The sequence below is a fragment of the Neoarius graeffei genome, chromosome 6, assembly GCF_027579695.1.
Source record: "Neoarius graeffei isolate fNeoGra1 chromosome 6, fNeoGra1.pri, whole genome shotgun sequence".
Taxonomy (NCBI): Eukaryota; Metazoa; Chordata; class Actinopteri; order Siluriformes; family Ariidae; genus Neoarius; species Neoarius graeffei.
The window spans coordinates 44,419,484-44,445,018 of NC_083574.1; the positions used below are offsets into that span (position 1 = coordinate 44,419,484).

Sequence of the window (25,535 nt, forward strand, 5' to 3'; positions counted from 1 at the left end):
GATTATAGAAAAGAGACAATATGGAGCAGACAGATTGTGCACCGGGTAAATCCCCATAATCACTCACGTGCAGAATGACACCCTTCTCCAGCAGACTCTGCTTCTTGGCAGTCATCACAAAGTAGTGCGTGTCATCCTTATAGTAGACAATGTTTTCTAGATCAATCCCTGGAGAGGCAAATTAACCAAGGGTAAGGAAAAGGCCAAGTGAGACACGTAGTGTTGATAAGCATCTGCATTTTTTTTTTAAAAAGGAGAACGAACATTAGTTTCCCTTTGCAGACATAATGATAGCCTGTTAGGAAAACCAAACCAGTCTCTCTCAGACAGACACATCGTATGATAGACTGAAACCAACAGTAGCGATTACACGACTGGCGAAACAAAAGCAAAGGCTCTTTAGCCACTGCCAACTCAGCACAAAGCTGTCAGCGCCAGGACAGGGGCAGACAGGCAGGCAACTGCTAACCACACTGATGAACAACCTCAGTGCATAATTCCACCCTAGATTCCCTTCAGCTTTCTGGTCCTGTCAGGCCTGGATGCATACTGCTTGACTCAAAATACACATTAAGATTTTTAGCTTAATTCCCCCCCCCCCCCCCCCAACAGGAACTTTTCTACATCGCTCAGTGTTTCTGATGAACAAATGATTTTGTAAATATTTATATCGGTTTATTTTATATCTATATTACGTCTTCAGGTAACATGGCGAAATAAAAGTTCTGTGGACACTTTTTGTTTCTGATCTGACTAATACTGCATAGCATCCTTGGAACATACAAAACATCATCATCATCATCCTCTTCCCCCCGTTCGGGTTCGCCACAGTGGATCTGTTCCACATATTTGACTTGGCGTAGGTTTTACACCGGATGCCCTTCCTGACGCAACCCTCACCAATCTATCCGGGTTTGGGACCAGCACAAAGCACGCACTGCCTGGGTATTTTACCTAATCTGCATGTCTTTGAACTGTTGGAGGAAACTGGAGCACCCAGAAGAAACCCACACAGACACGGGGAGGTTATGCAAACTCCACACAGAAAGGCCCCTGTCGGCCATGAGGTTCGAACCTGGAACTTGCTGTGAGGCAACAGTGCTAACTGCTACACCACCATGTCACCCTGAACATACGAAATATGTTTGACTTACAATTAATGGTGTATTAGTAGCCTAATTTATCTGGATTTGTCTTTATCTGGAAAAACCATCAGATGTCACAGCAACTTAAAGTGCTGATGACACGAACATGACTATGCAATTTCTTAAATAAACTATACAACATGGCAAACATGTTAGATTTCTGTTATAATTACGTGAAAAGAAGCTGTTGTTACGCAAATATCCAACTTTTAATTGCACAGCGCAAGAAAACTGGGTCCGTGGCTCGCGGCCATGTTGTGACGTCAGCGGCAGAACACGCTGCGGTTCACTGGCTGTTCTACTCTGGTTCTACTCAATGGAAATGCCGCATGAAAACGCCGGTGAACTCTCTAGTGCTAGCTCTTCCTCTTCTGGGAGTCTAGAATTGTGTTGATCTCTTCCGAATAGAATCTATGATAGCCTACTCTCTTTACCCTTTGCCTCTCGTTGCTAGGCGGCAGTTACATGAAAGCCGCAAGCTTTCACAAGCAAATACATGACTGATATCACGCCGACTTTATGATTACATTTATGATTATCATGTAGAATCTATAGCTCTACGTACCTTTATCTTATGTCGTTTCACAACATGTTCTGACAGGAGGACTGTCTTTGGATCCGGCATAGCTACTAGTAGACCCCCTCTGGAATACTGGCAGTGTTGCCAGATTGGGAGGAATCCCGCCCAGTTGGGCGGTTTCAAGTGCATTTTAGTGGGTTTTGAACATATTTTGGGCTGGAAAACGTCAGCAGTATCTGTTGCCAGATATTGCTGACGTTTTCCAGCCCAAAATATGTTCAAAACCCACCAAAATGCACTTGAAACCGCTCAACTGGGCGGGAAACCTCCCAATCTGGCAACACTGTGTAGGCACTGCTGATGGTAGTAACACACGTTTGTGCTGAACTGAACACCCAAGAGATTCTTTTAAGCTGGGAAGGGTGTCAAAACAATCCAAATCGAAGTGTTTAGAGCACAGGACGGATGTTGGTGAGGGCTCCCACTTGTCACGAGTGCGCCTGACTTGCTTCACCCACTTCGCATGCAGCTCGGGATCTCTGGGAAACTTGAATAAAACTTACCCCATCCTTGTAGGTTTTGGAGCAAAAGCCGACAACACAACGCGAACGCATAATAACTAATATATATAATAATGTATAATAATAATACTAATAATGACAAACTGAACACCTGTCACATCAACAACAAACTGGTAAGTTAGGAGGAAGGTTCTTTCACTGACGTCATATAGCTCCTCCTCCTCTTTCGTCTCCTGGGTGCTGCAGCCCCGTCAAATTTGCCCAAATAGCCGCGTTTATCATAATTTGTAAAATAGGCGCCTTCGTGAATTAATATATGGATCATCGGGAATTACTTTTTATGTTATAAAACATCGCCAAAGATGTCAAAAACGTGTCATCAGCACTTTAATTCTGGCAAAACACCAAAAATAAATTTTTAGCCAAATTTGTTTTCTTTTTCTCTACAGTTTTAAGAAACTGTAAATATATTTCACCAAAAAAAGATGATTTTTTAAAAAATGTACTTTAATCTTTAATTCAATTTTATTTATTTATATAGCGTGTACAAGGGATATTGTTACAAAAATCTAGATATACTGCTTTTTGACCCACAGGAAACGGGTTCTTGAAGCAGTTCCGTTCAGGATTCTTTGAACCTTGAGCTGGTTAGTGAAGCAGTCCACTGTTACCCCTTTTCCACCAAATCAGTTCCAGGGCTGGTTCGGGGCCAGTGCTGGTGCTGGTTCACAACTCGTTCAACTTGCGAGCCAGCTGAGAACCAGTTTGCTTTTCCATAGCTCGCGGTGCTAAGCGGAGCCACGTCATTATGTCACTGTATACGTCAGTTACGTCGCTGTATACGTTAGTTACGTCGCTGTATACGTCAGTTACGTCGCTACGTTTGCATAAACCTTGGCGCGAATATCGAAGCAAAAACAACGCGGAAGAAGCAACAGCAGCAGCAGCAACAACAACAATAATAATGGATGACTTCGCGTTTGTACAGCTGCTGCTTCTCGTCACTTAAAAATGGCGATCTTTCGTGGTCTTGTTATTGTTGTCGGTCTTAACAACTCCGCCCCCCCGCTGACGTAAGCGGTTCTTTCCTCTGGCCCAGCAGAGAGTTGGTGCTAGCCTGGAACTGGTTTTTCTGGCCCCAGAGCCAGTTCTTTGTCAGTGGAAACAGAAAACCCGGTTCCAAACTAAGGACTGGCCCCGAACCAGCCCTGGAACTGCTTTGGTGGAAAAGGGGCATGTGTAACTACATATCGGTCTAGACCAACCCAGGGTGTGTACTGTCTAGCCTGGAGTTAGCTCTTGGAGTTTTATTTTTCTCTATTTAGTTGTACTTTGTCAGCTCATTTGCATGGTTGGTTTGTTTCCTTGGCTGTTTGCTGAGTATTGGTACTTCGACAGAATATTACACCAAGTATTCTTTTATCACTTGTTCAATTGGCACTAGAACTTTCTTGTCTAGAATTCCAGCACTTCATGTACCCAAGTTTTGCACTTGCTGTACGTCGCTCTGGCTAAAAGCGTCTCCTAAATGCCATGTAATGTAACATTTCTACCAGCTTTAAATGAAACAGTAGTAGCAAGATGGCAGGGCACATTTATTACCCGCTAAGTTTTGTTGTGGGTTTCCTCCGGGTGCTCCGGTTTCCCCCACAGTCCAAAGACATGCAGGTTAGGTTAACTGGTGACTCTAAATTGACCGTAGGTGTGAATGTGAGTGTGAATGGTTGTCTGTGTCTATGTGTCAGCCCTGTGATGACCTGGCGACTTGTCCAGGGTGTACCCCGCCTTTCGCCCGTAGTCAGCTGGGATAGGCTCCAGCTTGCCTGCGACCCTGTAGAACAGGATAAAGTGGCTAGAGATAATGAGATGAGATTTTGTTGTTACTGCAGATATTTGTTTTCATTCCTTTTTTTCTGAAGATTGGTCCTTTTCCATTGTGTCCTCCATTACTGTGCTCTGCTTCCTTTCCAAACTAACGACACACCCACTGCTGTCATCACGGTTCGCGCTGGAAAAAACAGCTATCTTTTGGTTCCAGACGGAAACCAAGTTTTCAAATTTCGAAGCAATTTATCTCTGGTCGAAATGCCCTGAATGGTTCAAAGTTTGGTGCAGGAACTAGATTTCAAAATGGTGCAACTTTACTTGTGCTCGAGATGCATACAAAGCCCAGGAAAAGCCAGAGTTTTCAGAACTATATAGTGGATAGGAGAAAATGCTTTAAAAAAAAAAAACACAAGAGAGTGCTCTGAGAGCACAATATCCCCCGCTGGCAACTATGCCATAACTCTGGTAAAATGCGACTGAATGGAATGAAATTGCAATATGCATATTATCGGCATGTAACAAAGAACCCTGTCAAGTTTCATGAAATTCCTCTAAAAATTGTGAGAGGAGTTGATTTCAGAAAGTAAGTACCCTTCCCGGGACAAACTGATGGACATCGCCATGACATAATCCCCCTTTGGGCCTTTCAGCCAGCAGGGGATAAAATTTGTGAGGGAAGTTGATTTCAGAAAGCAAGCACACCTTGATGAAATTGCGAAAGTTTGTTAATAATCAAATCAAGGGCATAACTCTGGTAAAATTTGCCCAAATTAAACGAAATTTCAATATTTTATATGACCGTTATATGCAAAGCCTTTTGCCAAGTTTGGTGAAATTCCTCCACAAATTATGAGAGGAGTTGATTTCAGAAGAACGTACACCCTCATGAAATTGTCAAAGTACATGTTATTTAATCAAGGGTCAAAACTCTGGTAAAATTTTCACAAACGAAATTAAATCGCAATATGCACATTACCGGTGGCATATAACGAAGCTTTTTACCAAGCTTCGAGAAATTCGTCCAAAAATTGTGAGAGGAGTTGATGTCAGAAGGCGAGCACACCTTCATGTAATTGTGAAATTACAAGGTTGTTAATCAAGGGTCACAACTCTGGCAAATTGCAACCGAATTGAACAAAGTTACAATATGCGTGTTACCGACATATAACAAAGAATCCTGCCGAGTTTTGTGAATTTCCTCCAAAAACTGAGAGAGAAGTTGATTTCACAAGGTGAACACCCTTCCCAGGACGGATGGACAGAAATCGCCACGACATAATCCCCCTTTGGGCCTTTCAGCCAGCGGGGGAGAAAAATTACCACATGAAGGGTTTTCTCAGGCCGACACACATATGAAAAGGACTTTGGGTTTAAGGGGAAAGCAAGCTGAGTCAGTGTTGTCTTCTCTTTAATCATTAGGCCAAATCCCAAAGTGCTAACAATGCAGAAAAGGTTCCATCAAACGTTACAATCATGTCCATACCAGTGGCTTCTCTTAGATCCTGAAAGAACTTCTGGTTGAAGATGAAGGCCACCCCGCTGATCTCCTCCACTTTGGCCTCGGCTGTAGTGTTGCGGTTAATAAAGTTGGCCGTGATGGCGATGGCCAGCTTGCCCCTGAACTCTTTCCTTCTGAACCCTGACGAGAAAAGCAACAAGAGTTCAGAGTAGCTGCATAGTCAGACTCAGCAGCAGTTCTACGAAGTCTCCCATGTTATATAATGCTTATTTTCTAGAGGACTGAACATCAGAGAGAAATCCAGATAAAAGTTTCTCCAACTGAGTACCTCTTGTTAACTGTTCTAAGACAGGAAAGTACCCTCAGCAGAATCCCAGAGCCAAGAGCCACTGTAGCGTTTAATCATGATTATGATAATTCTCAAATGGAAAATCCAGCTAAATATGTGAGAAAAACCCCCCAAATCTGTTAAAAGCTTTTTCCCCATTAATTTGGCAGCATAAATCACTACAATAATGACCCTTTACTTATTCAGCAGATTAGCAGCAAAGCTGTGCGATTGTGCACAGAGGCTCAGTTCACGGTACCCTGAGCCACATTAAGACCAAAATGAGAAAGGAGGCTTGGAGAACATTGGTTCGTTCACCTGACAATGTGTTTCTTCTCCCATCTGCCCCGATGATGACGTCAAACTCCAGCTCGCTGACGGGATGTATTTTAGGATGGACTTCAGCTCTCCAGCCGATCCCTTAAGACAACACATTACATGGTTTGGGAAACTGTGGTGCACACTTTAACGCACAAGGTGCGACGTTTGTACTGTGATAGAGCGCATCACAATGGCATTTCAATTAAATATTTAAATATTAGCTGTTGTTGAGTGGTCTATCAGAGGTATTCCATTCAGCTAGCATGATACTAAACGAGTCTTCAACTCGTTCAGTATCATGCTAGCTGAATGGAATACCTCTGATATGGAGCTCTTGCAGTCACGTGACCGAATCCCGGCTGGAATGTAAACAGCCGCCATCTTGTCGGTCAACTACACAGCTGAATACTGCTGCACTCGTGTACAAAATGGATCAATTTCAACCGACAGACTACACGGCTCATTTTTCTAATGAACAGATAACTAGATATATGTCTAAAATAAATGACCTACAGATTAGTGACCCTTATCGATTACCGGACGTAGTTTTCACGACCGTGTCAGTGGATATTGAACTGCCAGAGGTGGAATACCCAGATGTGTATAATTACCTCATTAACTTTCCCTCGCTGTTCAGTGGTGAAGCACTGCGTGCTTATAAATCTCTGGACAGTTATCTTTACAGAAATTCAGGATTTGTCAGCGACTCAGATGTGGCATCTTGTAAACAAGAAAATAACAATCCTCATTGTACGGGTAAGTCACTTAAGTATTGAGTACTAGTACTGATACTAGATATATCAGTAGTATCTAGTATAGCACTGACCAGCCGATTATGGTTGAATATTTTATATTATCAGTTAGATCAAGTATCAGTAGTCTATCACTATTACTGTATATATGGTATACCTGATAGCAGCAATCCATTTTGCACGCCTGTCAGGGTCCCGTGGCAGCCTATGAAACTTTCTTCCCGATTTCTGACCTCTCCTGTTGTGGCATTTATATGCCATACAACTCTCCGGCATTGTGGCACGGTAATATTTGCAGATTTGGGCGAAAAACAACGAAAGTCAGTGTCGGTAAATTGCGATGGCGGAAATATGGCGTTTGACCGACAAGATGGCGTCTGTTTACAATCTGGATCGGCTGTGACGTCACATGCAAGTGGACTATAGCATTAGTTTAGATTAGCTACCGTTGTTTAAATAAAACAACAGGGTAGTCCAATCAGTGGCTATACACCTCTGCTATCAAAAGGAGCCCGTACAACACGATAAATAAAAAAATAAACTAGCTATGATCAATATCAAATTACAATATTCACAATATACAGTACATATCCAGTATATTCAAATTAATTGCAAATACAAAAAAAAAAAAACCTGGGTGTATAAAATATAAAATATAAACTGCAAACTATAAACTTAATCTATTAAAAACAATACTTCCGTGATAATAAAATGATTTCTTGGTCAGCTCAGTTCTTAGCCTTGGTAAACGTAACGTATTGCTTTGTGTAGTAATTCTGCTGTGTATAACATTATTGAATGTAAAATTATTTTTGAAAAACTGCAGGCAACTCCTGTTAATACATTTCTTAACAAATTTGAACACACATGATCATCCTGCCTACTTTGTAGGCCATTTAACTACATCTAAGGCTCTATCACGCTTGCCTATTCCAGTAACGGTCCTTTCAGCACGCCGCTGGAGTCTCTCTAAAGATTTAGCATTTCCGATACCACAGCACCCCCATACAGTGTCACAGTATTCAAGAACAAGGCGAATAAAGGACGTACAAACATTCGCATAGCACACAAAAAATAAATATGACTATTACTACCTCGCCCGGGACGGAGTCCACCAGGGGGCGAGGTATTGTTTTCAGTCAGGTTTCTTCTTCTTTTTTTTTTTTAAAGATTTTTTTTGGGCTTTTTTCACCTTTATTATTGGATAGGACAGTGTAGAGACAGAAAATGAGCGGGAGAGAGAGACGGGGAGGGATCGGGAAATGACCTCGGGCCGGAATCGAACCCGGGTCGCCCGGATTTATGGTATGGCGCCTTATCCACCTGAGCCACGACGCCCCCTTCAGTCAGGTTTCTTTGTTTGTGTTTTTTTGTGAACAAGATTACAGGAAAACAGCTGGATCAACCTTCATGAAACTTTCAGGATAGATGGGCATTGGTCTCAAATAGAACCTCCAACATTTTGAGGGTCATCCGGTCACCAAAAAGGTCAAAATAATTTTTGTGGTGTCTACTGCCTCATATTGCGGCGCTAGCCACTATGTCATCGTGCTGTAAGAACATAAGAGTGTAACAGTCATGCACTGCACATGCGCATACTACATGTGTTCCGATTAAAATGGCCAGTGAGTGTATACAATTCGATTCACCATTCGAAATAAATGGACTAAACCAGGGGTTTTCAAAGTGTGGGAGAGTCAGCCCCCCCTCAGAGAGCAAATAAACAACAGCGCCCCCCCTTACAATTTTTGTTGCTATACTTAATGTTCCATTCGTATTTTTAAAAAATGGTTGTACACATTTTTTTCTTTTACACATTTTAAACATCTGTGCTTTTTGAAAACATCTTTTTTTACACATTTAAAAAAAAGCACAGATGTTTTAAAATGTGTAAAAAAAGATGCTTTCAAAAAGCACAGATGTTTAAAATGTGTAAAACAAGATGTTTTTTTTTTTTTAAAAAAAGCACAGCTGTTTTAAAACATCTTGTTTTACACATTTTAAACATCTCATAGCATCGTTAGCTACGGTAGCACCTCTTGGCAGACAACACACTGTGGCAGTTGAGCATCTTCAGATCCAGTCCATGAAAATCCAAACTTTAAATAATCGTGGTCATACTTCCTTCTTTTTTTGCTTGGCCCAGACTCTGTCTCCTCACTCACTGTAGTTTTAGGTACTAAAAATCGAGCCATTTTGTCTCTGGCAAAGGCTAGCTGAAGTTCGCTAAATGTCCGCAATAGTAACTTATTCTGGTTTATTTTTCCTCACGTTGCACCCCCCCTGAAGAACCCTGGCGCCCCCTAGGAGAGGCGCACCCCACACTTTGAAAAGCCCTGGACTAGACTAAAGAAATCACTTTCAGACATGTTTATGTTTATTGCAGAGGGAAAGCGCGTTCCACTGAGCTCTAGCGCCGGGCCATTTCCGGGAAATAAGAGTTTGGGTCATGGTGACAGCGTGTGTATGTCAGCCTCAGTTTGGAGGTTTCAGTTTCGAAAACTGTAAGAGGTAACAGTAGAATAATATAAAGTACAGACACTTGGTATATTTTACTTCTGTGATTTTTAAATTGTTCATTTTTGGATTACGCTTCATTTTTGTGGCTACTGCCTCATAGAGTAAATATATATGCTGTATTTACTGTATGGACATGGGATCAGAAAGCAATTTTATTTATAAGCAGTAGCCACATGTACTCATAGGGTACCTATTTTTTTCGTGATATCTTCCTTCATATTCATCATAAGTGCTACCGGGTGAGGTTTGTTTTGCCTGACAACACTTGTTATTATAAGACATGCATACTCCTTTCAGGTGTTCAACGCGTCTTTCTCTTTCAAAATTCTCCCAAATCTTCTGTATTTAACGAAGCAAACCCGACGGCCATGTTTGTTTACAAATCATCACAGTCGCTCGCTAGTTGTCTTGACAACCATGCAATATCAAACCATATTCAACGCTCATTCTCCATTGGGTAGAGTGATGTAATACACGTAGGATAAGCGATATAAGAACAATAATGCATGCTATCAAACGAAATGAATCAAACCTGCTAGAAGGGATGAGAATACATGTTTTTATTCTATCCAAAAAGCGTCCTGTATGTATACCGTATTTTCTGGACTATAGAGCGCACCTGTATATAAGCCGCATCCGCTCTATTTAAAAAAAAAAAATTTAAAAAAAAGATATACAAGCCGCACCGGGCTATAAGCCGCAGATATCTATGTTGATATTTACTGCATGTACAGAATGATTTTGTACTGTAAATGTACATGTATGTACCTGAACAGATTCTTTCCGAACAGTGCCTTTTAACACGGCAGCAACTTTGCTGATTAAAACGGAACAGAACCAAGAGAAAATAACCGGTATTTATTTACCTTCATTTCTCCTGTGTTTGAAACCACAAGTCACTTTAATCATCTTCGCTGGATTTGAAAATAATTACCAGTTAGTAATTTGTCGTGCGTGTTCTATCTGCTAAAGATCTGCTAATTCTTCTTTGCATTGATTTTTCGTCTATCTTATTTTTGATTCTACTTCCGGTTAGAGCGCCCCTAGCGGTGGAAGAAAAATCCACAGAATAGCCGCACCTTTGTATAAGCCGCATGGTTCAAAATCTAGGAAAAAAGTAGCGGCTTATAGTCCAGAAAATACGGTAATTATTACGCATATGCGGAATCATCATCAGACTTGGGACAGAAAATGAAAAAGACCGTCTTACTCTCATTCTCTTGGTCTTCTGGTGGCTCGATGAGGCCTTTGAACTCCACATTAACATGGATTTCGATACCCAAGAGCAGAGCCATTTTCAGCAGCATCAACTGCAGCTGACGAATACCTGTAGAAAGCAATACCAAAGCACATTAGCATAAACCCAACTCAACTTTGTTCAGAACTCATCAAGTATGCCTCCATCTACTCACTGATATGGTCTATGGAGCCGGCACAGAATTTTCCGTAGAACTTTTTTGCGCCGAGGCCACGCAAATCCTGAATAGTGAAAGGCCAAAGGTGGAGGACGTTGTTGCGGGAGAAAGCATCTCTCTTCTCCAACAGGACCACCTTGGCTCCCAGAAAGGCAAGTTCTATAGCAGTGCGCAGGCCACATGGTCCTGCTCCAATGATCAGACACTGCAGGAACACACACAAAAGGTACACTACCGTTCAAAAGTTTGGGGTCACTTTGAAATGTCCTTATTTTTGAAAGAAAAGCACTGTTCTTTTCAACGAAGATCACTTTAAACTAATCAGAAATCCACTCTATCCATTGCTAATGTGGTAAATGACTATTCTAGCTGCAAATGTCTGGTTTTTGGTGCAATATCTCCATAGGTGTATAGAGGCCCATTTCCAGCAACTCTCACTCCAGTGTTCTAATGGTACAATGTGTTTGCTCATTGCCTCAGAAGGCTAATGGATGATTAGAAAACCCTTGTACAATCATGTTAGCACAGCTGAAAACAGTTTAGCTCTTTAGAGAAGCTATAAAACTGACCTTCCTTTGAGCAGATTGAGGCCCCGTCCACACGAGTACGTTTTTGTCGAATCCGCATAAATACTTTATCGTTTCGGCCTCGCATCCAGACGGAGCTGGCTTTTTTGAGGTGTGAAACCGGTATTTTTTGAAAACGGGTCCCAGAGTGGGAAAATCCTAAAACGCTGGATAGCCCGGAGTCGTCTGGACGGCGAAGCGGATTTTTTCAGAAACGATGACATATAAGCCCCGCCTCTCTAACCTTTAACCTCAGCCACCGCCGCTAGACGCGTCATAACAACGGCGGACTACAAGCTTGTACTCGTACTGCAGAAACAACTCGGTCTATTACGGCTGCTACAAGAAAACCTTCTGCTTTTATATTACTGTGAGGAGCAACAAAACTTCGTGTTATGAGCTTGTTTTGTAAACAGCGCATGACCTTTATACACATGCTCCATGGCTTCTCTTCCGGTTTTAGTGTATTGGTGTGGCAGCGTCACAGCGCCACATACAGGCCTGGCATATGTAGTACAGCATTTTGGGTCGTTTCCAGTGAATCGAAACGACGCCGTGTCTACGGAGATTTTTTTCAAAACGACAGCGTATTGGGTGAGGCCGCGTACTCGTGTGGACGGGGCCTGAGTTTCTGGAGCATCACATTTGTGGGGTCGATTAAAGGTGGAGTACGAGATTTTTTTCAGGAGTATTTTTTACCATATTGCTTGAAAAGCTCCTCACACCCATGTTGCAAGCAGTACAATAGAAGGTTTGACCCAAAAACGAAATATTTTAATCCAGTCTACAGTGTAAAATAAAGGAAAAACGCCATCAAATCCTATCGAGGTACCACCTCAAAATGATTGGATACTGACACGTCAATCAGACTGAAGCCCGCGAGCAGCCCGTCCCTTCTGTGTGTGTGTGTGTGTGTGTGTGTGTGTGTGTCTGTGTGTGTGAGAGAGAGCGAGCAGCCCCTCCCCCACCCGCGCGCTGCGAGCAGTGTCACACAGAAAGAACAGGATTTTCTCAGTGCGCTCCCTCCAAACAACGGGGATTTACACAAAAATGGAAGGAGATATTCACAAAATTCTTTCACAGTGAGCGCCACAAGGCTCTCCCGAACACACTGATGTAATTTTTTTGGCTGTAGTGGAAAAAATGAGGTCACTAGAGCAAGTTAAAAACGAGTGACTTTTCTGATTTTGCAGTCACAGAGCAGCCACGTTTATAGGGGTGGAGACGCGGGGGGTGGGAGCGTTTCTTTTCAAAATATGGCTTGCGGGAACTGTTATTCCAAAATCTCGTACCCCACCTTTAAATGCTCAAAATGGCCAGAAAAATGTCTTGACTATATTTTCTATTCATTTTACAACTTATGGTGGTAAATAAAAGTGTGACTTTTCATGGAAAACACAAAATTGTCTGGGTGACCCCAAACTTTTGAACAGTAGCGTACACAAGAGGAACATGAGTCTTTGGGGTCTGGAGATTAATCCTACATTCACACCAACAAGTGATAAATCATTTGGTTCGCTTGCAGTTTGTCTCCTGTTGGCATGTAGCAACCAGTTAAATGGCATCCAACTGCAGGCAAGGGTTGTACGACTATTACATTTTAATAGCTGGTGAGTAATTCAAAAGCTTGTTCTCGTCATCTTTTCCATAAACAAAGCAGTTTCAGGTGGTCACTTTTTTAGGCTGTTTTATTTGTACATTTCTGTCACACTGTTAACAACGAAAGTAAATAAAATCAGTGCAAAAAATATACAAAAAAAAAATCTGTGCATCATATTATACTCCTAAAGGATGTACCGATTCTTAAAAATAATAATAATAAAAAAAAAACCCTCATGTAGACACGCTGGAGGCTGAACTGAAATCACTGCAGCGTCCAAGCTCTTTCTGGCTTAGAATGATGGATGAAGGATGTGATGTCTACAGCAGTGTCTGGAAGGGTTTTCTGCCATGTTCTGCCAACTTCTACCTCAGCAGCATCCAAAAACCAGTCTGGACTGGAGTGGGATTGGATAGTGCAATCCCATAGCTCCAAAAGTGCTTTTTACAACGGACTTCAGTATGCCACCATGCGAGAATTTTATTTTTTATTTAAATTTTTTTAATGACAACAAAATTAGCTGTGAGAGAAATTTCTATACAAGTGGAAAAAGAAGGAAGAAAAAAAAAATCCCCCTCACACAAACACACCTTTATGCAAAAGACTATGAAAAGGTCAACTGCTCATTAAAGGAACAGTCCACCGTACTTCCATAATGAAATATGCTCTTATCTGAATTGAGACGAGCTGCTCCGTACCTCTCCGAGCTTTGCGCGACCTCCCAGTCAGTCAGACGCAGTCAGACGCGCTGTCACTCCTGTTAGCAATGTAGCTAGGCTCAGCATGGCCAATGGTATTTTTTGGGGCTGTAGTTAGATGCGACCAAACTCTTCCGCGTTTTTCCTGTTTACGTAGGTTTATATGACCAGTGATATGAAACAAGTTCAGTTACACATATTGAAACGTAGCGATTTTCTATGCTATGGAAAGTCCACACTATAATGACAGGCGTACTAACACCTTCTGCGCGCTTCGGCAGCGCATTGATACGGAGCTCAGATATCAATGCGCTGTCGAAGCACGCAGAAGGTGTTAGTACGCCTGTCATTATAGTGCGGACTTTCCATAGCATAGAAAATCGCTACGTTTCAATTTGTGTAACTGAACTTGTTTCATGTCACTGGTCATATAAACCTATGTAAACAGGAAAAATGTGGAAGAGTTTGGTCGCATCTAACTACAGCCCCAAAAAATACCATTGGCCATGCTGAGCCTAGCTACATTGCTAACAGGAGTGACAGCGCGTTTGACTGCGTCTGACTGACTGGGAGGTCGCGCAAAGCTTGGAGAGGTACGGAGCAGCTCGTCTCAATTCAGATAAGAGCATATTTCATTATGGAAGTACGGTGGACTGTTCCTTTAAAGCAAAATAAAATTAAAAAATTGCACATTGGACTCTAGAATTGGCTTTTTCTAGTCTAGATTATTGCTGTGTTCACACTTATACCGGTACGAAAGTGGTATAACTGTATCGATACAAAGTATACTGGTACAGTTTAGTGCATCTGTCCACACTAGCGAGAAATGTTTGCGGTTTTCTTTCACGGTAGTTGAAATGCGCGTGCGCGAAATGTTTCCGTGGTTACCGAGTAACTTCCTTCTGAGAATATATGGCGGATGAAACAACGCGTGTGTGCTTTTTGTTGTCAATGTACAGTCTGTATTTCTGGTGGTCATTTATTCAGTCGAATCGTATAAAATGCACGAGGCAGTTGAGAAAGAAACAAACGAATCTCCGTTCTTCACTATTTTATTCAGCGAAGACATCGATTGAGGTGTGTGACTTTGCGCATGCGCATTATATTTGTATCGATACAGAGCCGCTTCATCTGTCCACACTACAGCGAAGCGCTACAGTACCGATACTGTACCGGTACGAAACCCATACATTTGTGGGTTTCGTACCGATACAGTTATACCGCTACAGTACCGGTATAGTTGCTAGTGTGGACAGGTGTTGCGGTACGAAAGTAGTTTCGTATCGGTACAAAATCCCTAGAGTGGACAGGGTAAAAGTTTTTTTGACTACCTGCCTGCATTTCCTTAGTGTCCTTACTGCCCGACTAGTCACAGCAGTGATTAGTGAATTTATTAGTCAGCTTGTCTATGCAACCCCTATTCAGGCTTGTAGTACTCGAGTCCGACTCGTATCCTAATTTTAAGGACTCATGACTTGACTTGAGCATTGATTACTCGGACTCGTGTATTAACTGCATTCGGACTCGCCAGTTGGAGACGAGGACTCGGATTTTTTCTTTATTTTTTGTAATGTAATAATTTGGCATAAGATATTTATAGCTACTTTCATTTTTGTACTAATTTTGTGCAAGAGTGTCACACCTGCGCACCTTGGCATGTGCATCAGACAGACTCTCGGGTGCGCTCCGGACAGCGCGTGCGCTCCAAGTGGACTCTTGCACGCGCGCCATAAACAACTAGCACCTGCACAGGATTAAGGTGCGATCAGCACGCCAATATAAAAACTGTGAAAAACACATTTACTTTGCGAAGTATTGAACTGCATTGCTGACACATTACTGAGCCTTATTTCCTTGTTTGGTTTCCTGACCCCCGATTTCCTGTTTCTTGTCTTTGATTCCGCCGAGTCTACGATAGCCTGTTTGCGCCTTGCTTGACCCATTCCCTGTTTCACGATTTCACCTGCCGTTCTGGAATGTTTACCTGCCTTCACTTGTATTAATAAACACACCTTCTGCACTTACATCCGTCTCCCAACCATCTCTGACAGAATACTTCACGCTCCCTGACAAAGAGAACGCACATTCACCTGTTCATACATGTTCAGGAACAAACTAACGTTAAAGTGCATATTCTGGACCAATTTCATTTTTTTTTTTTATATGAAAAGTATAAGTGGGGGGGGGGGGGGGGGGGGGGGGGGGGACAGTGTTGTAGTGGTTAGTGCTGTCGCCTCACAGCAAGAAGGTCCGGGTTCGAGCCCCGTGGCCGGCGAGGGCCTTTCTGTGCGGAGTTTGCATGTTCTCCCCGTGTCCGCGTGGGTTTCCTCCGGGTGCTCCGGTTTCCCCCACAGTCCAAAGACATGCAGGTTAGGTTAACTGGTGACTCTAAATTGAGCGTAGGTGTGAATGTGAGTGTGAATGGTTGTCTGTGTCTATGTGTCAGCCCTGTGATGACCTGGCGACTTGTCCAGGGTGTACCCCGCCTTTCGCCCGTAGTCAGCTGGGATAGGCTCCAGCTCGCCTGCGACCCTGTAGAACAGGATAAAGCGGCTAGAGATAATGAGATGAGACATTGATCTTGCTCCTGAATTTACCCGTGATACGCACTTTAATGGCGCTAAAGCAGCCACCGTCAAATGGTGCGGTTGGAGTCTTGTTCTCAGACTCGACTTGAATTTTTTTTTTTTTAAATGACTTTGACTTGAACACTGGGGACTCAAGACTGGACTCGGACTTGAGGTTTAGTGACTCGACTACAACACTGCCCCTAACTGTACCTCACACTACAGGACTGGTCCCAAGTGTCATTAATTTTGCTGCATCATACCTAATCTGCATGGAGCTGAGAAAATATTGACACAAATGTCACTCTGTCTCTGTGTCACTTGCCATAGTTGATGGAACTGTGGCTCTGTGCCGCACAAATGCACAGAAAATGCTAGTGTAGTGTAGAGTAATACCAATATATTCATATCACTGCAAATAATGCCTTGGTGTTAGGAAATTCAGCTCAGATCATATCATACCTTAGAGTTCGCACATGCTCTGCCTTTCTTGTACTCCTTATGGCTGGCACGTTTGTCTAGCTTGGCCCAGAGTGCTTTTGCCTTCCAGTAGTTGAGCTTGGACTTCAGCTTGTGGTAGAAGACTCGATACTCACTAGGCTTGAGCTCAAGGAAGTCACACAGCTCCTGAAAAGCCTTAAGGGTCCCCTTACAGGTGGTGGCCTGAACGAAGCAGTCAAAGAGAACGTGTGACCGATTGATCCCCTCTCCCGCTGCACAGACACCTCCATCTCCCATGGTCCCTCACCCCACACAGGGGACGACGGGACTTCTCCAGACCTGCTTAGGAGGAGTCTGGTTCAACTCCCCACCTCAGACATCTTCATCCTGAAAAAGGAAGTGAAAAAAAAGTTCTATTTTTAATCTACAAGGCCACTTGTTAGAGGAGGAACTCATCATGAAGGAATTTAAGGTCAGTTCCGCATAAGAAATTAGGAATTGCTCCAATGCTTGATTTTGATTAATAAAGGACAGGAAACAAAAATGTACACAGTGAGAGCTATGAAGAAACTGCTACTCATTTATTTAGAAATCTATTAAAAACATCCTTCACTTTAAACAGAGGCATACTAGAAAGTGTGTAATCAAAATCCGAGACCAATTTAAGTCCACTGAACAATAACAGGAAAATCAGAGTTGAAGATATTTCCATTGTAACTGAATTTTATTTTCCTTTTTTTGAACTTCAAATGAGTGTACGTTCATGGCCGATTGTACAGACGCTTCTTCTCAACAGCATGCAACATAAAGCATTTATAATTTCACAAGTCCTGCGCTATACAGCCACAACAACAACAACGAAGAAGACCAAGTAGTAGTAGTAGTAGTTATAAGTAGTATTTCTGGGATTCAACAGAAAATAATTCATGCCGTCACTGAGAGACAGTGAAATAATCTAGAAGTCCAAGAGAGCAAAATTGGCTGTGCTTTCAGGTGATAGCATAACACGCCATCTCTTATCCAACAGAATGGAACTAGCCAATCCAAGCTCTCTCAGAGCTCATGTATGAGGAAGCAGGCAGAGTGCTTTCCTCAGGTGGGGTTTACATTAGACCGTATCAGCGGATCATCAGATTAACGTTTTTAAAACGATTCGCGTGCACACAGCAACGCCAATACACGGATACGCTCGGCTCCGCAGGCATCCTGCGCTCCAAATCACTCCGCCCTGAACAGCAAGTGCCCTCTGGAGGGTGCGCACTCCGGCCCTGCGCAGCTCACAGAGCGCGCGAATGAAGCGCACGAGCAGTGATTCGGGACAAATAGCAGGAAGTGAAAGTCCGTACCGTTTTTCAGCAGTCACGGCACATGACCAACGTGGCATGACCAACACCAGCGAATCAGGAAGGTGGATGTCACAGTGACGTTGTCCAATGACGACGTCAGCTAGAGCTCAGCACTGCGTTTCCTCGTTCCTCAATGTTTACACAGCACCAGATCAGATACGTACTGGGTTGAACACGTGGGCCCTGGCGGATTCAAGTTGTTCCGCCTGTGGAGTCGTTTCCCGGTGTTTTAATGTGCACGGACAGTGCATCCGCGACGAAAACGAGACGGATACGGTCTAATGTAAACACCACCTCAGAGTGTTTAGTTGCCCTGTGATGCAGCATAAAGTTTGGGGGAGGGGAAAAAAAAAAAACCTTCATAATTCGATATTATCCAAAGGTTCTGGTCTGAATCATATTTCTGTATACAGGTTTCACATCCAAAATTTTAAATTGATTTAACAGAACATTTGACATAGAAAAATTACATCTTGGAAAACTTTTAGGTTGTGGAAATTTATGGAAAACATCTCGAGAAACGTGAACTTGAATTTTTACGAGCCAAATATATGGCATCAAATGTTCAGAATACCACAATTTCCTCAACCAGTACATGCATACATGTTGGATGGAATTTTTTTAATAAAATAAAAAAGTGCAACACTTCTTCTGTCATGCATCATGAATTCATCATGAATCTCCATAGCTGAGGATGCCACATTACGACAAATATACGAGGGGAAGTCACAAAGTTCCAAGACAAATTGAAAAAAAAAAAAAAAAAAATCTTTATTTATGAAAATAAAGGGCGGTACGGTGTAGTGGTGTAGTGGTTAGCGCTGTCGCCTCACAGCAAGAAGGTCCGGGTTCGAGCCCCGTGGCCGGCGAGGGCCTTTCTGTGCGGAGTTTGCATGTTCTCCCCGTGTCCGCGTGGGTTTCCTCCGGGTGCTCCGGTTTCCCCCACAGTCCAAAGACATGCAGGTTAGGTTAACTGGTGACTCTAAATTGACCGTAGGTGTGAATGTGAGTGTGAATGGTTGTCTGTGTCTATGTGTCAGCCCTGTGATGACCTGGCGACTTGTCCAGGGTGTACCCCGCCTTTCGCCCGTAGTCAGCTGGGATAGGCTCCAGCTTGCCTGCGACCCTGTAGGACAGGATAAAGCGGCTAGAGATAGTGAGATGAGAAATCTTTATTTATGAAAATAACAAAGCTATTTCTCTACATATCCTCCATTTAAGCCTAAACACTTCTGCAAGCGGGGTTTTCATTGGGGAATTCCTTCTCTGTAGAATTCTGGGGGATGTCTTTCACACTTTTTGAAATTATACCCTCGTATGAAAAGTAGTCACTGGCCAAAGTATGACGACCCAGTAGAATTTCCAAGGGTTAGAGTTTGAGGCACATACGCCTGCTTTAGGGCAATTCCATGTAAATGTCAACCTCACCATGCAAAAATAAAGCAACATGTAATACATCAAAACCACTCCCAGAGATATCACCTAGGCCTGTATTTTACAGATGTGAATAAGTTGAACCAATTTGTAACCAACCTGTCACTGTCAGTCTTTCTTTCTTATAATGTAAAACCCAAGCTAAAATCAACTTTGATCATGTACAATTCTATATTATTGCCACAAGCCACAGAAATGTATGCTAAAATCCACAAAACAGCAAAACAATAGCCATCCTAAATATTATTTAAGAACTTTGATAGTTTTAGCTGATATTTAGAGAGTTTTTCAAAGGGTTATGGTGGTTAAATTGCTGATTTTCTAAACATATGCCATGTCTATTTCAGACGCGTCACATCCATAACGGAATTTCGTCACATCCATAACGCTGACTTTTCCTTCCGAAACTCTGCATGAAATACAAAATATTTTAAACAAAGATTTTTTTAATATTCACCTTGGACCCCTCTATCAAATGGATATCTCCATTTCGACATTAGGTTTACGATTTCACAGAGTTTGATAAAAATGTACAGTCACCCAAGAAAAGTGATACTTTTTCTGTCACATCCATAACGCATCTTTTATTGGCATTTTCTGGCATGCCCTAGATGTACTATGGGAATTGTTCTTGTTCTATCACTTCTCCAGTATGGTACAGCCTTAAAATACGCAACACCTGTTTAAATACTGGGAGACAATAAAACATGCACTGGGTCATTTGTTGCCATTTTGAGTTCAAGTGTCACGTCCATAACGCTGGAATTGCTCTTTAATTTTTTTTAATTTTTTAATTAAAATACAATAACTCCTTAAAAAAAAAATAGAAACTAGAAGGGCACTCAGAGCGCATAATGCCGCCAAACCACATACTTGGATTTCCATCAAAATCTAAATTAATTGCTCCTTGGCCCATGGTTCAAAATTTCATCAAAATCCGTTCACTACTTTTGAGTTACTTTGGAAACAGACAAACAAACAAATGGAAGTGAGAACATAACCTCCTCCAACAAAAGTTATGATACCATAGATCACAAACCATCTCAGCTGGCTCATCACAATACTTTATCTCTCCATGCTTGTGTTAATAATCAACACGACACCTGTAGTATTACATAGTATGTCTGTGGCCTTTTTGGTCGAGGGAATGAACCTGGATAAAATCTCAGTTCGAAAGCAGAAGGAAGGTAAACATACATGAGCCAGTCTTGCTTCAGCATATCTTCCACTGTGGGATGTTCCACTGTACCTACATGCTCCAGAAACAGACCACAGCAAAACCACAGTCCTTCCACCTCAAAACAGCCTTGAAGATGTTACATTTTAACCACTGATTCTCCGACCACAGCCATTTCCAGTTAACGATGAACACTGGTTTTACACGGATCAAAAAGAATCCCAGAAATCCAGTACAGAAAAGATGTAACCATCTTAAAAATACATTAATTAGCTAGCTAGCAAAAACCTCACTATGCCAGTCAGCTTCTGCCTTTCATTACCTTTATTAGCCAGTTAACATTCATGTGCGATTGAATATAGGATACAAAAGCATCAGTTTTAACATGTTAAAACCTAATCTCCTCTACCTCACCTAGTGTTTAGCCTTTTTTTTTTTCAGCATGCAAGCTAATCGGCTGCACTCTTCGAAGAAACGTGTAGAAAATTTGCACAAATTAGGTTCCGAACTCTAGTTTACACATTTTGTGTCAATGTGTCAGCCGTTTTACACAGTTATGTGTAGTTTTAAAATGAACACAGCCTATGTATTTGTTCACATCTCATCTCATTATCTCTAGCCGCTTTATCCTGTTCTACAGGGTCACAGGCAAGCTGGAGCCTATCCCAGCTGACTACGGGCGAAAGGCGGGGTACACCCTGGACAAGTCGCCAGGTCGTCACAGGGCTGTTCACAACATTCCCTGGTGAAAACCTTACAGATCCTTGAAAAGTTCTTTGTGAGGGCCTTTGAGGATCCTGTTGAGGTTCTCAACAAAAATCCTCAAAAAGATCTTCAAGGATCTACAAAGATCTTTGAACTTCTTGCCAAGATCTTCAAAGTTTTTTTTTCCAAGCTCTTCAATGAGCTTTAATATTCTTGACAAGCTCTAGAAGAATCGTTCTAAAAAAAAAAAAACCCCACCACATTCAAATCCAAACAAACCAATTCATTTTTGATGCTATCATAACATACACACTGACATTTCCAAGAGAAGTCATCAACTGATTGACCAAGAGATCCTATCAAGATCTCTGAAACCTTGAAAATCATGAAAGGAATCTTCAAAGATCCTTTTAAGATGTTGGCTATTCAGGATTCCTTAGTATATCCTTACCCAATGAGTCATAATTATGCAAGTTTCAATCTATTTCCATCCTTGCCAATTCCATTGAATTAGGATCATTAAAAAAAAAAATTTTTTTTTGAAAAGATCTTAAAGCAGGGGTCATCAAACTACGGCCCGCGGGCCAACTCCGGCCCGCCACCCCTCTTTGACCGGCCCCCCAGCCCCTCTGCCCCCCACCACTTGAACCAGCCCTATGAGGCAATCCCCAAAAGTGATCATGGCCTATTTTTTTTAAATTGCTTTTTGGCAAATAACAACAACATGTCTGCATCTTGTATTTTGTTGATTTTATCAATTAAAATTGATAGTTATAAAATGAACTATTCATATTTTCCAAATTTTCGTCATGTGCTCGTGATCAAGCAGTGACAGGCAGTGCATGCGCAGAGAACTGTCAGTGTTCAGGACAGCAAAATGGCTAGCTGTCAGTGAAAAGCTGACAGAGAGTGCAGAGTTTTTAAAGAACAGTGGACCACCGATTATTTTTTTCGTTCAGTGTAAGGACCGTGCAGTTTGTCTTGTATGTAAAGAAAGTGTGTCGGTTTTCAAAGAATATAATCTGCGTCGTCACTACGAAACCCGCCACAAAGAGTATGCTAGTTTGCGAGGGCAAACAAGAGAAGACAGGATTCGGAGGATGAAATGCGGACTGGCTGCACAACAGAATGTATTCCTTCGCCAAACCCAGATCAACCAGGCTGCTGTCCGAGCTAGCTATAAGGTAGCTCACCTACTAGCTACCCATGGAAAGCCGTTTACTGATGGGGACTTTGTTAAAGTATGCATGCTTGCTGTGGCTGAGGAGGTGTGTCCCAACAAGAAGGATGCGCTCAACGCGGTGAGTCTCTCCGCACCTACTATGACCAGGTGAACCGAAGATTTGGGGGACAACGTGTATGACCAGCTGAATGAGAGAGCGTCAGAATTCGAGTTTTTTTGCTTTGGCCATGGATGAGAGCAATGACGTGCAGGTCACAGCACAACTGCTGTGATCTATTGATCTATTGCTCATATTATTATAATTTCACTGTTTTTTTTTAAATGTATTTATTTTATAGGCCTATTTATTTGACCTTTATTAAGTGCTGCACACAATTATTAATAATATCAACAGGCCTACCTACAATTTATAATTTTTCACTCACCTTTGCCAGTGTCAATCACCTCAACTAGGCAGATGTTTCTTACCTTGACAGCTTTGATGTTATTTTCATTAGAAAATAAATAAATGGAATATCTGTGGTATTTCAAATTAAAACAAAGTGTGAAGACTCGATTACTACTTTTGCAAACCACTAGTAAAGATAAACAAATATGTGCCAGGAATCAAGTGTGAATATAGTAGTGGGGATATAGCAGTGTGGGTATAGCAGTGTGGGGATATAGTAGTGGGGATGGCTGTGCCAGGCTAGTAATCTCTACTACACAATGAGGCCTGCTGGTGGTCATATTCTGGGTCATACAATTCTATGTTATATAGCTGACCCGACCCCGGCCCCCCATCACAGTCAGGAACGACAATGTGGCCCCCAGAGAAAAAAAAGTTTGGTGACCCCTGTCTCAAAGAATCCTTGCAAAAATATTTGCAGGGCTCATTATGAGGATCTTTGTATGATCCTTAAAATATCTTTGTCAAATCCTTGAGGATCTTTACAAGTTATTTTGCATATGAAGATCTTTGAAGATTTTTCTAAGATCCTTTAATGATCTTTGTCAGGTCTTTGACACATCTTCAGGGATCCTTAAAGATCCTGTGAAGTTCTTAACCAGGGTTAAACACAATGTGTGTGGACTGATCTGCTTTACCAGAACATAACGTGTTAATATTACACACATTTACACATCTTTGTGTTAAACTTCCTGGCACAGTCACTGTGTTAAAATAATTAACACCATTAATGTGCCCCAATTAACACAACAAATGCTGTCCCAAAATCCACCCACCAATGTGAACGAATTTCACAATTTGTCTAAGAGTGTACTTACTATTTCTAGTGCTGGTTAATTTCATGGAGGAGTTAAAATAGTAAAATCGAAAACTGTTCTTAGGAAAACAGAATTACTTTGAACTTTATTTAGTCATAATTTCAAAAAACAAATAATCATTAGCTTTAATATTTATCAAAAAAAGCAGAAACATATCTTAAGCCAGTATCTCACTGGGCTGCGACAGCTTGCGACAAATTGCGAACATCATTCGCGAGAGAGTTTCAAAAGTGTCTTGAAACATTCGCAGGGCTTCTCAATTTCCTCGCATGAGTCGCAAAGTGTCGCTCCTTCGTCGCTGAAATTTTGAACATGTTCAAAAAATTCGCGCGACAAAATTTCTCTCAAAATAGCCGCAAATGTGTCGCGAACCCTTCTCAAGGTCAGTTTCCGTGAGGCTTCCTCTACTTCCCTGCCTGCCGAGGGAAAGCCGGGCTGCGACAGCCTGCAACTAGTTGGAGACAACAATTGCAGTAAAATATGCAAATATCAATTCAGTGCAATTCCAAGTGAAAATTGTCGCCAATTTTCACATTTTATCGCAATTGTTGCGTCTCCAACTAGTCGTGGGCTGTCGCAGCCCAGTGAGATACTACCCTTAGCTAGCCACAACCATACATTCCCAAACAAAACTAGCTATACATATTGTTTGATGTACCAGCTAGCCAACATTTATATGGGCTTGAATATACTGACAGAGAAATATCAATTTTAACATGATTAATACAAGACCTACAGTTTAAATTCTCCATTAGCATGCAAGCTAACATGTATTCTTGCTAATGCTAATTAAGAATGAACGAGAAGGGGAAAGAAAACTAAAATCATTTTCGATTCTATTATTCATGACTTAAAAACATGTACCATGACATGTTTGTTAGCCAGCCGTAACTTATCCATCCATAAATGTATAAACCCAAACAAACATGGCTAGCAAGTCACAGTGTTTTCTTTCTCCCCCCCCCCCCCAATCTGTCCCTCTGAGTTACATGTTGATCCTGGGATTGAGATGCTGGCCTCTTCTGCCCCTCGGACCTGCTGGTGCCCTGTGTCTGGTCGGAGTTTTATCGCACCGCTCCTGTGAAGGACGGCCCCATGAGGACAGTTGAGGGTTATACATGTTAAAACTGTTAATATTATAGTCAGGCTGTCTGTTGTTGCCCAAATGAGGATGGGTTTCCTTTTGAGTCTGGTTCCTCTCGAGGTTTCTTCCTCATGTCGTCTGAGGGAGTTTTTCCTTGCCACCGTCGCCACAGGCTTGCTCATTGGGGATAGATTAGGGATAAAATTAGCTCATGTTTTAAGTCGTTCAAATTCTGTAAAGCTGCTTTGCGACAATGTTTATTGTTAAAAGCGCTATACAAATAAACTTGATTTGATTTAAAGAATTCTGGAGGATATCAGAATGTTGGCATACCGGCTCCCATCTACCCCCATTCATTCCTCTTTCCGCGTCTTTCGTTTTACGCTACTGATTGATAATCAAAACTTTGTGTGGCTAATGCTACAGAAGAAGGGGTTTATGCGCATGCGTCTACTTCTATCGTTCTGGTGTCGCCGATGGGACCGTCTTACAGCGCACGTCAAGGTGTGGCATGTGTATTGCATCGTTTTCAGCAAGTGTTGCGTTGCCATATGGACCTGATATTTTACTGATCCGTTGCCCATGTGGACGCGATATTTAAAAAAAAAAAAAAATCTCGTTGCCATTGTCGTGTGGATGTAGCCTTAGATTTACTCATAG

The 25,535-nt window shown here is 42.0% G+C and overlaps 1 protein-coding gene across 17 annotated transcripts in view; it reads right to left on the minus strand.

Annotated features, from left to right (window-relative positions):
• Nucleotides 1–25,535, minus strand: part of mical3a (microtubule associated monooxygenase, calponin and LIM domain containing 3a) — a 307,065-nt gene that overhangs the window by 148,218 nt on the left and 133,312 nt on the right. For all 17 annotated transcript variants that reach the window (XM_060923703.1, XM_060923715.1, XM_060923719.1 and 14 more), the window contains 6 exons: nt 16,702–17,067; nt 10,806–11,013; nt 10,604–10,720; nt 6,119–6,220; nt 5,497–5,652; nt 68–168 (listed from right to left, as the gene is read on the minus strand). In XM_060923703.1, the coding sequence (XP_060779686.1) occupies nt 68–168; nt 5,497–5,652; nt 6,119–6,220; nt 10,604–10,720; nt 10,806–11,013; nt 16,702–16,977 (960 nt within the window). In that variant the 5' untranslated portion in view covers nt 16,978–17,067. The remainder of the gene's footprint in view (nt 1–67; nt 169–5,496; nt 5,653–6,118; nt 6,221–10,603; nt 10,721–10,805; nt 11,014–16,701; nt 17,068–25,535) is intronic.